Genomic DNA, 14,483 nt, shown 5'->3' with positions numbered 1-14,483 from the left:
TTATCTGCAGTTAGTTACACGAATTTAAAAATAAAGCTTTAATAAGTTGTACTTATGCAAAATTATTTGTAATCTTGAATTTTAAGTAACATGCATTGCATTAGTGATGGCCAAATCGGCCCGGTCCAGGACCGCCGGAGGACCGGGACCGGTAAGGACTGGTTTAGGACCGAAATCTGGCACCGGTTATGGATTTGGGGTGTTTCACGGGACTAGGACCGACTGGGACCGGGACCGGGTCCGGTTATGGACCGGCCCGGCACAATTTTTAAAAATGTAGCAAATTTTTTTAATATGTAGTCGTTATTTTTCAAAAAAACTAGCTGCTTTTTTGTCTCTTTTTTGTATTTTTTGCTTTCTAAACACTATATATAAGTGTCTTGGTTGAGTGATTTACATACCAAGTTCTCAATTCGTAAAAAGAGCAAAAAAAAAACATTCACAATTATCGATTTTTTGCTATATTTTGTAAGACAATGAAATTTTAATTATAATAAAACTCATTGTTGAAGTGTATTTGAATGACTCAATTACAAATTTTATAATGATTTAAAAATATATATCATTAAAAATATAAAAATAAAAAAATTATTTGTTAATGACCGGGACCGATTGGGACCGGGACCGGCAGCCTATAACCGGTTACAATAAAGCTTGACCGGACTCAACTTTTTCGATCGGGACCGGGACCGGTTATAAGAAATCTTGGGACCGGTTGGGTCCAGCCCGGAACCGATTTTTAGCCATCACTAACATGAATTAATAAACAGTACTTAATACATAAAAAATAGCTTTTAACAGTTTTTGTTAAATGTTTTATAATATAGTATAGATATTCGTCTCTACAACAAATTAAGGTAAATTTATAACATAGATAGTACTTAAAATAAATAGGTTAAACAAGTTGGATAATAAATTAACAGCACAAGTGGTTGGGTTAGTCAACAAGATTTTCCCACATGGAAAATGTTTCTAAAATAATTATTCGATTTATTTTAATAAAAAAAAAACTATAAAATAAGGAGAATATTCATTGACGGAGATAGACTGAAAAAACCCATCATCGGTGGATTACCTAATCTAACGAATCTCATTGTCGGGGAAAAACGTGACTTATGATCGTGATTACCGACGGATTTTCAGTCATTGACGGAAAATTTTGTCGGTAATCCGTTGATGATAGTCAACTCATCGGTGATCTGTTACAAACCCGTGGGGAATTACCGACATAAAAATCCGTGTTACAAATAGCCGGGTTAGAAACGTTTGATTATCTTTTAAGCTGTTGGACTTCTTAATTATATGTTTTGACATGTTTTCATAACATACGTTATAATTAAACCATCCAACATCAAAAACTCGAATTCATACCTTTTTATCTATACTATATTATAAAGCATTTGACAAAAACTCTTAAAAACCATTTTTTATGCATGAAGTACTGTATATTGATACATAATACTTCAAATTCAAGATTACAAATAAATTATGCATAAGTACAACTTATTAAAGCTTCATGTTTGAATCCGTGTAACTAACTGCGGATAAACATAATAAATAAAGGATAAACATCTCATTTTAAAATATAATTAGAATAATTATCGAGTTTTAACAAAATAATTAACTATTATTTTTATAAGAAAATTATATTACTAAACCAAATATAAATTACTTTGTTATTGAACTTAATTAAAATTACAATTAAAAATTTTGAATTAGAAGTTACACAAAAAATTGAGTAATTTTAAATAGTTAATTTGATACTAATATCGATATAATTTTGTCAAATTTTTATGATATTTTCAAATTTATATTTTATTCAAAAATAAAAACATCATCACTTTTTCAAAATTACATAAAACCATATTATAACATCGATTGAGATAAATAATAAAATAAAATATTAAAATCAAGATATATCTCGTTATATTACACGAATACTCTTCTAGTATGATTAAATTATCTGTTTTGATGGGTAATTTAGTCATTTTAATATCCCCTTATTAATGTGATTTATTAGGTGGAACTTGTTTTTCTCAACGTGCTAAAAGTAGTTTTAAATTAATGAGGATGTTGGATCTTTAATCAAGTAACACTATGTATTTGAGTTAATCATCACATGGCCTTTATGAAAAATTGATGGGTCCATTAAATTTTGGAAATTAAAGTGTTTATTATAACATAAATAAATAATATATATATATATATATAAGTTTAATTTTATTATTTGGATTAGCCATAACTACTATAAACGCTTCGTATGTGTTTTGTGTGACTAGAAGGATACTTACACCATCACTGACAAGCCAAAATCAACCTCGATGGATAAGACTTCGGCGATTTGTTTTAACTGTGAAGGCAAATGACACTTTGCAAGTGAGTGCAGATCTAAGAAAGCTACGAAGCCATACTCCTCTTCATCCTCCTTCAAACGAAAGGATGACAAGTATCTAAAGCTAAAGGAGAAATACAAGATCATGACGAACTACCAACGTAAAGGCAAGGGTCTTATCGCTAAAGAACACGATTGGGCTGATTCGTCCAATAAATCCTGCTCACATAAGAAAGATACGACCTACCTTTGTCTTACGGCCAACATGAAAGAAGTCAAAGATGAACCATCTAATACCTCGTTCTTGAATGATTATTCAACCTCAACTTAGGTATCATATCTGAATGATCTTTCTATCTCTAATATTGATAGTCTCTTACCGCTTGAAATGTCGATTGTGAACCTTTACAATGCACTAAATGGAAATCTAAAGTTAGATCAGAAGCAGATCCATTCACTAAACCTATGAGTCAAAGCAATCATGATTCTCACAAAAGCTCTATAGGTTTAAGATTCTTGAGTGTGTGAATTGAACGATAATTTTTGTATACTTTTGGAACATTAAGCAATGAAATTATATTTGTTTTGGCATAGTATGTATGAGTTATTACATTAATTTCGTTGTGTTCTTTATTAACATGTTTAAATCCAAAACAATATTATATTGTTTAAATTTGTTCGTGGTCAATAATCACTGGGGGACTGGTGATAAACTAAGATCATAGTGAAGCCTGGTTAAGGTCAAGTTGGGCCAGCACGGGGTGCGACCAGAGTCACTTGCACTTGTAGGTACAAGTGTTGGATAGACCTGCCTTCAAGATCACTTCATAGATCGACGTCGTAAAGTAAATCTTGAAATGATAGTTATTCATTTATCCTTTGACTTGAGATGCATATTGGGACCTCAAGCACAATGAGTGTTGTGCCTTGATATATGTCTAACGTTACCTTTCACCAGGTGATTATAAGGACTATGTTAGGTGTAATACAAATTGGGTGAGAGTCATATGCATGCAACATAGAATTTGCTCCTCTCATGATGAGAGAGAAATCTCTGGGCCCCTCGATGATATAAATTGAGAAATGTGTGGTCGCACACAAGTAGATTGATTGAAACAATAGTATCTGTTCTCTCAATGAATATCAGAATCGAGAAAATAAAATAATTGAACAACCAAGGATGAGCTAGATTTATGCCTTCAGTTCAAAATGAGATATCGTGTAGCAAAAGGATAAGGAATACACTGATCATACTATGACCGTGTCAATGGACGCTTAAAAGCATTCGTTCATTTGACTTTGGGGGTCGTGACGTGTTGCTAGACACATAACCACTGTCTGCATTTTATTTGTCGTGTACACGTGGGAGACTATAGTTTCCTCTGTGTCCACGTCATATAAAAACACTGCTGACGTCAAATGAACCTATGAGGGTCACACACAAAGAGTATGTAGGTCTCGATTTAACCATGTTGGTTGTGAAACAAATCTGTTACATGTTGTAAAGTGTAATTATTATTATTATTATTATTCTAGTAGAGTAATAATAATTGTGTGTAAACTATAATTATGATAATTATATGTATTATTATTATTATGTTAATAATTAATTAAGACAAAGACCAAAGGTTTAATGGTAATGATTACTTTAAGCCCATGTATTTAATTATTAAGTTCATAATTAATTGTTTAGTTAAGCTCATAGGCTTTTAAGGCTCGTTCTGTTAGAAAAAAGGGGGAGCCTTTTTAATCCTAATATGATTAGTATTTAAGAGGACAAGCTACAAAATTCTCTCCTCCCTCTCCTCTCTCTCTTTGAGTTGGCAACACACATACACACAAGGAAAAGATTCCTGGTTGTGTTTTGGTTCACTAGGGCTACCAACCGTTTGGGATCAAAATCGTGCTCATGTGTAGATACTGCTAGAGGAGATCTTCGTTGATTTCTCGCGCTCCAAGCCTTCAACCACCAATTCATTGAGGTAGTATTCTAAAACCCCATATGGTTTGGTTTCTTATTTCTCTACTTTTATTAGTAATGGATCTGTGCTTGGGGTTTCCGGGTTATTGGTTTATTTTCCGTTGCGTGTTTGAGATCCCGGTGAAACCCTACAATCAGTTAGGGGAAAGAATATTACCAAAGCTAAAAAATTAGCAAAGATGAAAACCATAAAAGTTGGTAAACCAACTAAAGTGAAGAAACCATTGAAATTGAATCATCAGATTCCGTGAAGGAAGTTGAAACCTTCATATCCACTAACTCACCTCAATGGGTACCAAAGCAAAACTAATTTTCTTTATATTGCAGGAAGTCAAAGGCATCTAATATCTAGTGCATGCTCAAGATACATGACTGGTACTAAGTCCCTGCTATCTAAGTACAAGGAAGAAAAAGGTCCTTCAGTGACCTTTGGTGGAGATGGAAAAGGATACACCAAAGGTTTTGGTGTATTAACTAATGGAGTAACCACATTTAAATGAGTTACTTACGTTGAAGGACTGAAGCACAATCTTCTCAACATCAGTCAACTATGTGATAAAGAGTTCACTGTTAAGTTCTCAAAGAAGACATGTACAGTCACTAACAAATATGACAAACTTGCGTTAACTGGTATATGCTTCGAAAATGTCTATGTCATCAACATGGACTCACCTCTCATAGAGAACATCTGTTTTCTCTCTAAAGCCTCTTCAGATGTCAACTGTGTTGATCCTCTCTCTCAGTGATTTGATGATAATCCTTTTTTCTATTATTCGTTGTATTTATGTTTCTGTATTTTCAGTTCCAGCGATCTTCACTGAGTATGTTCAGTGATCGCTGAAGAACTTGCATTGTAAATCTATCAGAGATAGCAATACTTCAAGAAGACAACAATCACACCAAAGAACCTTCAGCAAACGTCGAAGACTGAAACTGAAGATTAGAGACCAGCAAGTACGTGATCTGAAGCTGTATTCAGTGATTACAAGCCTGTCTACACATGTGTGAAGAATGCTCAAGCTTCAGCGAATGATGGTGAGACCTTCAGGTCATTCCAGCATTCATCGATCAAAGGAAGCTTGCTTAGCATGATTGTTGTTGTCTTGTCCTTATGCACACAAAGGACAAAACCCATACCCTTACGAAAGTTAGTACGATACGGAGCCGACTAGTCGACTCTTTGTCCACCAACTTTAGGTAAGGATGTCTGCTCAGAAATAGTGCTTCTGTACTATTCACTGTAGCAAATGACAAGCCTTCCTCTTAAAGCTTGAGACGCACTCTAAACCTACCATATTGCATTAAATGGACATTTAATGCACTGGGTATAAATAGAAGTGTTTCTTCTCCATGCAAAGAGCACATCTCTCTCTGTAACCTAATTCTTACTTCAAGCATCTTCTAGCTTAAGTAAATGATCTTTCTTTTAGCAACTTCTTTTCTTGTAATTGTTAAAACTTTGTGTGTAACCAAAGATTGTTTAGAGTTTTTATTACCTTATCTTTCCGCAAAAAATCTTTTAAAATCTGTATTGATCTTCTCTATCAATATATATTTTAAATTTGAAAATATTGTGTTTGTATTCATCCTCCCCCTTCTACAAACTGTTTCTCTTGTTGTAAACCCTTACGGGACCAACAAACTGGTTATGACACAAAAGGCTTTCTCATCTCAACTTCAAGCCACTAAATGACTTGTCTAGAAAAGAACTAGTCACTGGCCTTCCTCAGCATTCCTTCGTAAAGGAATCTCTTTGTTCAACGTGTGAAAAAGGAAAGCAAACTAAAGCTAGTTTCAAGTCAAAGCAAGTCTCTTTAGTGATCACTCATCTTCAACTACTTCATATGGATCTATTTGGTCCTGTAAACATTCAATCCATCGTTGGATAGAAGAAACACTCGTTATTGTTGATGAGTTCTCCAGGTATACTTGGTTATTCTTTCTCAGATCCAATAGCGATGGCATCTTTCTTTTAGGTTGAAGCTGTTAACACTGCTCAATTTTAGGTTGAAGTTGTTAATACTACATGTTTTACTCAAAATCGATCGTTGATCATCAAGGGATTCAAGAAAACAACATATGAACTTTTCCATGGAAGAAAACTCACTCTTACCTTTCTTCACATCTTTAGTTGTAAATGCTACATCCTAAGCAACAAAGATAATATTGAAAAGTTTGATCCTAAAGTTGACGATGACATCTTTCTTGGATATTCGTCAGTATCCAAGGCCTTTAGAGTATTAAACAAAAGAAGATAAACCTTTGAAGAAACTATTCATGTTACTTTTGATGAATCACGTTCAACAAACTCCAAATCCATTCTTGATGATGAAGAAGAGGTGAATAAATGGATGATATCTCACTTTGGAGAATCTGAAGCTTCCTTCAGCTATCCATCACATGTTGATTAACAACAAGCTGATGATGATCCATAGATTATCTATGGCGTGAACAACTGTAGAAATGAATCATCTTCAGGTATTTCTGTTGTTCCCATTAACCACCTACCACCTTCAGACACATCAAATGTTGATCCTTCAATCACTGACTCTTATACTACAACTGAACCTCTCTTAGTATATGATTTATTTGCCTGAGACTCCCTTGGCAACTCTAATGAATGCTAAAGAATCTATTATTGAAGCTTCATCTTCCATGCTTGAGCCTTATATCATTGAAGATGCTAATACAACTCATTTACCAGCTCAACGATGGACAAAAAATCATCTTATTGATCAAATTCTTGATGATCCAAATGCAGGTATTCAAACTCGATATAGTCTAGGTAATATCTGTTTATTTGTTAACTTTATTTCTCTACTAGAACCCAAGAAAATTAGTGAAGCCATCAGTGACCCAAGTTGGGTCAATGCGACGCAAGAAGAGCTCTGAGTTTGAAAGAAACAAGGTATGGTACCATTTACCTCGTTCATCCAACAAAACTGTTATAAACACAAAATGGGTGTATCGAAACAAAAAGGATGAATATGACATTGTAACCCGCAATAAAGCTAGACTTGTTGCTTAGAGATACAGACAAGAGGAAGACATAGACTATGACAAAACCTTTGCTCTAGTGACTAGACTCGAATCAATTCGACTATTCTTAGCCTATGATGCACACAAAGATTTCAGATCTATAAGATGGGACTTTAATGTTCGTTTATTTAACCAAACAAATCAGATAATATTTACATTCATTTTTAATTCATTAAATAAACCAACAAAAGGTAAATTTCTTACCGCACAGTTGATCAAACTTTTGACTTACCACCCTATATATTAAATAAAAACACATGTACGTTTATAAATGTATGTCGGTAGCCAGTAGGCATGATTGTTTAATTTTGGATGCCATCATCCCTCTTTCCCTACCCTGTCTTATATATTATTATTATATATATCTATATCTGTATCTCTATATCTATATATATATATATATATATATATATATATAAATATATGCTTATCCATCTTTCTTTGATGTATGGCTTAGAAGTAAAGTAGCAAAATGGGAAACTCCGAGTCTTCACAAGCTGCTCCGTTCAAGCTTCCTTCTCCATTGCCTTCTTGGCCTCAAGGTTACATACATACATACATATACATACATACATACATACATACATACATATATATATATATATATATATATATATTTCATTCATAAAATATTAATCCCCAAGTATGGAGATTGAAACGATTCCCATCTCATATATATAATATAAAGAGTACTTTTTTAAAAACCCGTAAAACTGTGATAATCTTGAGAATTAATGCATCTTATGTTATTTTATATGTTTTTTTTTTCATTTAAGACTGGGATTTAGAATATTGATTAACTTATATTTATTTTACAATGTGTTTGTTTCACATGTATAAGATTCACAACGTGAACCTTTTCACTACAAAATTAGGCCTTGATCCGTCGCTAATGTTGAAATCTGTTGTTGATCCGTCGCTGATAGTTAGTCAGCCCAACAATCGTGGGGGATGGTAACACCTCTTTTTTAGTAGTGTTTTAGCCGGTCTGTGAAACAAAAGTTACACGTAAAAGCGTTTCACATTGTGTTACATATGAAACAAACACATAGTGAAACAAATATATATATATATATATATATATATATATACACGTCAATTAGGGGAGCTCAAAAACCCGACCAACCTGATCAACCAACGCCAAATAACTCAATCCGAAGCAACCCGAAGCAACCCGATGTCTAATCGAGTTGTAAAATTTTCAAACCATAGGTATTAGGTTGATATTGGGTTACTATTATTTGAACTCAACCCAACCCGATGAACCCGATATTCTTTTATTTCTTGGATATCATACTATTAGTATATGCATTAGACAATTACATTATCACGTACGTTCTTCATATGCACGTATTTTCAATCTATTCACATCTCTATATAACTCATTCGTATATATGTTTAGTAACTGTGAACATATATATGTAAATTGAAAAAATTAACTAAATGTGATATACATAAAAAATATGAATAAGTTGTATCAAATAGTTGATGATGAAAAAGAAATTATGAGTAGAAAAATAACATATTCCAAGTCAGAAAAATATTTTAATATACCAAAGTATCAACCTGACCAACCCGTACTGTTTGGGTTGGGTTGGGTTGCACTTTGGTTTGGGTCGGGTTGGGTTGGGTTGCACTTTGGTTTGGGTTGCGTTGGGTTAAAATCTTTCAAACCGCAAGCATCGGGTTGGGTTGTTTAAATGTTTTCAACCCGATTAACCCAACCCATGAGCGTCTCTAACGTCAATACATTAAATGTTAGCCTTAGGTGGGAAAAAAAATTCATATGAAACAATATCTTAAGATAAAAGTTCTCATGGTTATCATAATTTATGAAGTTCTTAAATGATTAATCTTCTATAGGGTTGGGTTCACGTGAGACCAGACTGTTTTATGAGACCCGTGAGACCACATTTTTACACTTGAAACTTCACAGCAAAAACACTATAAAGGTTTAAAAAAATATATACTGAATCGATTTTTAGTTTGAATTCAATCGTTCGAGATGATTGATGAAATCAATGATACGTCTAGAAGTTAGGAAATAGAGTGAACAACTAGGATTTAAGATTGTTAAAAGATAATCAGATAAATAAATATATTTATATAATATTTATGTATATTTATTTTTGGTGATACTTGTTTAGAAAAAAAAGGCTTCAGGTAATCTCTTTAAGAAATAAATAATTGGTCTTAATTAATCAGCTCAAATTGGTCCTTTCTATCCATAAATATTCTCACCGGATGAATATGGTAAGGGTCAAGAATCTTACCCGATAAGAACGAGGATAAGGATGGAGGGTCTTACCCGGTAAGTGAGGGTGACGACTCTTACCCGGATAAGCGCTTACCAGAAAAATTGTTGCATGGAATACTTTTTGATGTACTACAACCTTACCCAATAAAATAAATTATAGTGTTTGACTCGTAACGATAAGCATTTATCGGGTAAACATTTAGGTAACCAGCCCCTAATAACCTACTATTCTTATAAAATCATTATTAAAAATCCGAATAACTCAATGACTTAATCTATAAGAAAAGTTAACGAAAAAACCAACCAACTTTTATATCCTAAATGATTAAGTAATTATATATTATTTTTTAAATAAACAAATGATCGAACTTTTAAAAATTGGTTATTTTACATCATTTTAACACAAAAGCTATTTGTAAGTAGGAATGAAGCTTTTAATGTAAAAAAACATATATTTGTTTTTTCATTCCCAAATCATCTGTCATTCACACTCCTCGAACGCAATGTCATCACTCACCCTCGCAACCTGATCGTAGTCCGTTGTTCATCACCGACCATCTCCGTTGTTGTCCCCTTGCCAACAAACTCCATATTTTTTATTGGTTTTTAGATTTCCCCTTTTTTTATCTGTCTATAAGTACTTCATTGAATTGTTGTAAAAGAGTGAGAACTGGATGTAAAAACATATACCAAAAAGAAGGAGATCGACCACAGGGGATGACGACAGTGACATACGGTATGAAGAAAGGACGACGTTGGAGCGGCGAGGAGTTTGAATGACGTAAAGTTTAGGAATGGTAAAACTGATTTTAGGTTTTTAACTTTAAAATCTTCGTAACCAATTACAAGTAGCTTTTGGGGGTTAAAAGAATGTAGATAACCAACTTTTAAAAATTCAGTGGTTTACTTATCCCTAAAAAAAAGCGTTCAGAAACTTAATCATTGAAAATGAGAAATGTCAACGGTTTTTTTATTAAAAAAATGTTCAAGAACTTTATCATTCAAAATAAGAAAGTTCGTTAGATTTTTGTGAATTTTTTTTAAATTATGTTTTTAGTGTTTAAACATTTCTTTAAATAAATAATATTTTATGAATTGTATTAAATATTTTAATAATATAATTAATTGTATAATCTTCAAAATAGATATCCCTTTGAAAATGAAGTAATTTCTTTTTAGAGATTTTTATTTAATAAATTATTTATTTTAAATAATTTATTGAAAATTTCAATATTTACAAGTAAATAACTACGAGATATTTTTGTTACCAATTACATGGTAACAAAAATTATGCAGCATGTGATTTGGGTGTTGATTTCAATTCACATCACAGGTGAAGGTTTTGCAAGTGGAACAATTGATCTCGGAGGACTTGAAGTTTGCCAAATTACATCTTTCAAGGAAATTTGGTCGACTTCTCAAGATGACACTGACGTCACCTTCTTCAACCCATCACCCATACCAAATGGCTTCTCTATGCTTGGTTACTACTGTCAATCCAATCACACCCCACTCTTTGGTTGGGTGCTCGCCGGAAAAGATGTCTCCGGCGGAACCCTAGCTGCTCCGATCAACTACACTCTAGCTTGGAGCAGTAAGGATTCATCATGTTACATTTGGCTACCAATACCACCGGAGGGTTATAAGCCAGTAGGCTACGCCATTACCACCTCACCGGAGAAACCCTCCTTCGATAACATCCGTTGTGTTCGATCCGATCTAACCGAGGAATCCGAAACCGATGCATTGTTATGGAGTTCGAAAGATGTCAATGTGTACGGATTAAGACCGAAAGTTCGAGGGAGACTAGCTCGAGGAGTGTCCGTAGGTACATTCGTGATCGTGAAAACCGTAGATGATTCGAGTTTATTATCGCTTTCKTGCTTGAAGAACAAYAATTTCGATAACTTAACTTCTTCGATGCCGAATTTATCACAAATCGAAGCTCTAATTCAAGAATACTCTCCRAGATTCTACTTTCATCCTAAAGAAGCKTACTTTCCAGCTTCAACAACTTGGTATTTCACCAATGGGGTTCAGTTGTACCACACRGGAGAMGAATCRAACCCSATTTCAATCGAACCMACMGGCTCRAACCTTCCTCAAGRTGGTTCGAACGATGGCACGTACTGGCTCGACCTYCCGGTTGAYGAAACCAACARAGAGARGGTCAAGAAAGGTGATYTGCAAARCTGTGAGGCTTATCTTCATGTCAAACCAATGCTTGGAGCCACATTTACAGACGTAGCCGTTTGGATCTTTTACCCTTTCAATGGTCCTTCGACCGCGAAAYTCGGGTTAATCGATATCCCTCTTGGAAGAATTGGTGAACATATAGGAGATTGGGAGCATGTAACCCTTAGGGTTAGCAATTTCGAYGGAGTTCTGTATCGTGTTTATTTCGCGCAACATAGYGGAGGGACATGGGTCGACACCCCGGCCCTCGAGTTCTTAGATTCGACGAATAACTTCGCAGCTTATCCGTCGTTAAATGGCCACGCAACGTACCCGTCCCCGGGACTTGTACTACAAGGAACGAATGTAATTGGGATAAAAAACGACGCGGCAAAAAGCGACAAGTTTTTCAATGTTAAAGACAAATATTCAATCATGGCGGCCGAGTACATCAGTGATGTAGTCGAGCCACCATGGGTGAAGTACACGAGGAAATGGGGTCCAAAAATAACGTATCGGAACGGAACTGAGATCGCGAAATTACAGAGTTCGTTGAGCGGAAGTGTGGGATCGGCAATCGGGAGTTTGGCGAGTGTTATACCGAGGGAATTTTCGAGCGAAGATGGACCTACCGGACCTAAAATGAAGGTCGATTGGGATGGAGATGAACGATGAACAAGCTCTGTGAATCGCACAGTTCATTTCTTCTGTTTTGTATGTCGAATTGTCGTTTTTTTAATTATGGGAATCAATAAAAAGAAGTCGAAATCACATTCGAAAACCTCGAAATCCTTGTCGTAAATTGCAAACGAGAGACCTCGAAATCGTATCAAACCAATTGCACATTCTTAGTGGGTGTTCGGGATTGCTTATAAAAACAACTTCATGACACTTTTAGTACGAAGCATCACATTATTGTCCTATGAAAAGATGAGTTTTTATGAAACTTTCTAAAAAATGTCATGTAAAATTGATAAAGGAACGTCTTTTGTATCAAAACTGTCTTAAAAACTTGTTAAAATGCCAAAAAAGTCATATAAACTTATTACAACACTTTTTAGATATGACATTTTTTTGATCTTATAAATTAAGTCTTATAAAATAATCTGTTAGGACGCTTTATAATTGATGGTGCATTATAAACCCAATTTTATTATAGTGTTTACAATAATATATTTGTCTATTTTACAATTGGTCAAATGGAAAAAAAAAGTTACAGGGTCCAATAAATATATGGTTTTATACGTTTTGTTGTGTTTTCATTGCGGTAAAGTGTTATGTTTGTTCTTATCCTGATCTATAAGTTGGAAATTCGAATGATAAGTTAATCTTTACTTATTATCAGTTTATCATTTTATTCATGTTTTATTAATGTTTGTTAATTATTAATCTTACTGATATAATTTTTTGTCAAAAATATTATTATAAATGATGAAAAATAAATTTTTACATGTTAAAAAATCAAATAAGTTAATAAGTAAATAATATGGAAGACTGTCAATTTTTGTTATTTTACACATAAGCAAAATTTGTCAAACACTTAAAAACAACTTATCAGCTTATTATTTTTTGGTATCGCTATAAACTAATCCAAACACTTTTTACAAAACTCCGGTTTGATACCACATAAGTTAATAAGCATTTTTACAAAAAAAAAACATATGTTATTTTAAATAAGCAATCCCAAACCCCCCCCCCCCCCCCTTGAAGTTAAAAAAAAAAGCAAGATTTGGGTCTTGGCAAAGAAGTCGTGTTTTTTCTATCACATGCCGTCTACGTTTGCTGAAAATAAAGCAACTAAATTGGAACAGTGTCATGATAATAATTAGCTAACGTCTAGATGTGAACTGTGGATGGTCATATTGTCATAGTAATGCTAGAAAAGTGCACGGGTCTTACAGGACTAAGGACATAACATGAGGAATGCAATTCTAATTTTACTCGCTTCACATATAAATTTTGAGCGGACCCTAATCTAACTTGATCAGATCAAACGTGATTTTTTCAAATCGGTGCCATATGTTTCATCTCGTTACATCATCTACGACAAAATTGTAGGATGATTGAAAAATGCTAAGAGCCCTTGTTATGTATTGAAGATAGTCAAGGAAACTAATTATCGAAAAATGCATGCAAATTAATAACTCACATTTATACGTATAAACGCCTCTCTCTTAACAACTCACAACATGGCAAACAGCTATTTTTTTTAAAACTCTGACGTCTACATTGTTCAGTTTAAAAACCATAAAGCACAGACATAAAAACCCATAGTAGAAAATACATCAAATATCGAACAAAACCCCTTTCATATAGTTGCATATTAAGGTCAATAACAATCGAGTTACCCAACAAAGTAACCGAAAAGGTCCACATTAAGGTCTTCCTCAAGAACGACTTGGTTCTCAAAAGACAACCATCATTTACTTATATATGTTGTTACATAAGAAATTTAATCGAATAAACAAAATTACAAGATAAAGACATATATATATATATAGGGGTGAGTTTAAATAAAAACCACTCAATTTGTAAAAACCGTGAAAACCTCATTCAACCAATTATAATTTTTCATTTTGTTCATTTTTTTTGTAATTATGAGAGGTTGATTAACCATTTTTATTGTGGAGGGTGTTAATCATGAATATTATCATCTTCATTATTTTAATTTTAGAGAAATATATGAAACAGTTTCATTA

General features: G+C 33.6%; 1 protein-coding gene across 1 annotated transcript; it reads left to right on the top strand.

Annotated features, from left to right (window-relative positions):
- Positions 1 to 7,781: 7,781 nt before the first annotated feature.
- On the top strand, positions 7,782 to 12,505 carry LOC112529398. The gene is made up of 2 exons (XM_025140669.1): positions 7,782 to 7,894; positions 10,943 to 12,505. The coding sequence occupies exons 1-2, from the start codon at positions 7,825 to 7,827 to the stop codon at positions 12,457 to 12,459; spliced, it is 1,587 nt and encodes a 528-aa protein (XP_024996437.1). The 5' UTR covers positions 7,782 to 7,824; the 3' UTR covers positions 12,460 to 12,505.
- Positions 12,506 to 14,483: the final 1,978 nt, after the last annotated feature.

The sequence above is a fragment of the Cynara cardunculus genome (genome assembly GCF_001531365.2).
Source record: "Cynara cardunculus var. scolymus isolate 2C chromosome LG 16, CcrdV1, whole genome shotgun sequence".
Taxonomy (NCBI): Eukaryota; Viridiplantae; Streptophyta; class Magnoliopsida; order Asterales; family Asteraceae; genus Cynara; species Cynara cardunculus.
This window is presented reverse-complemented; position numbering and strand designations above follow the sequence as displayed.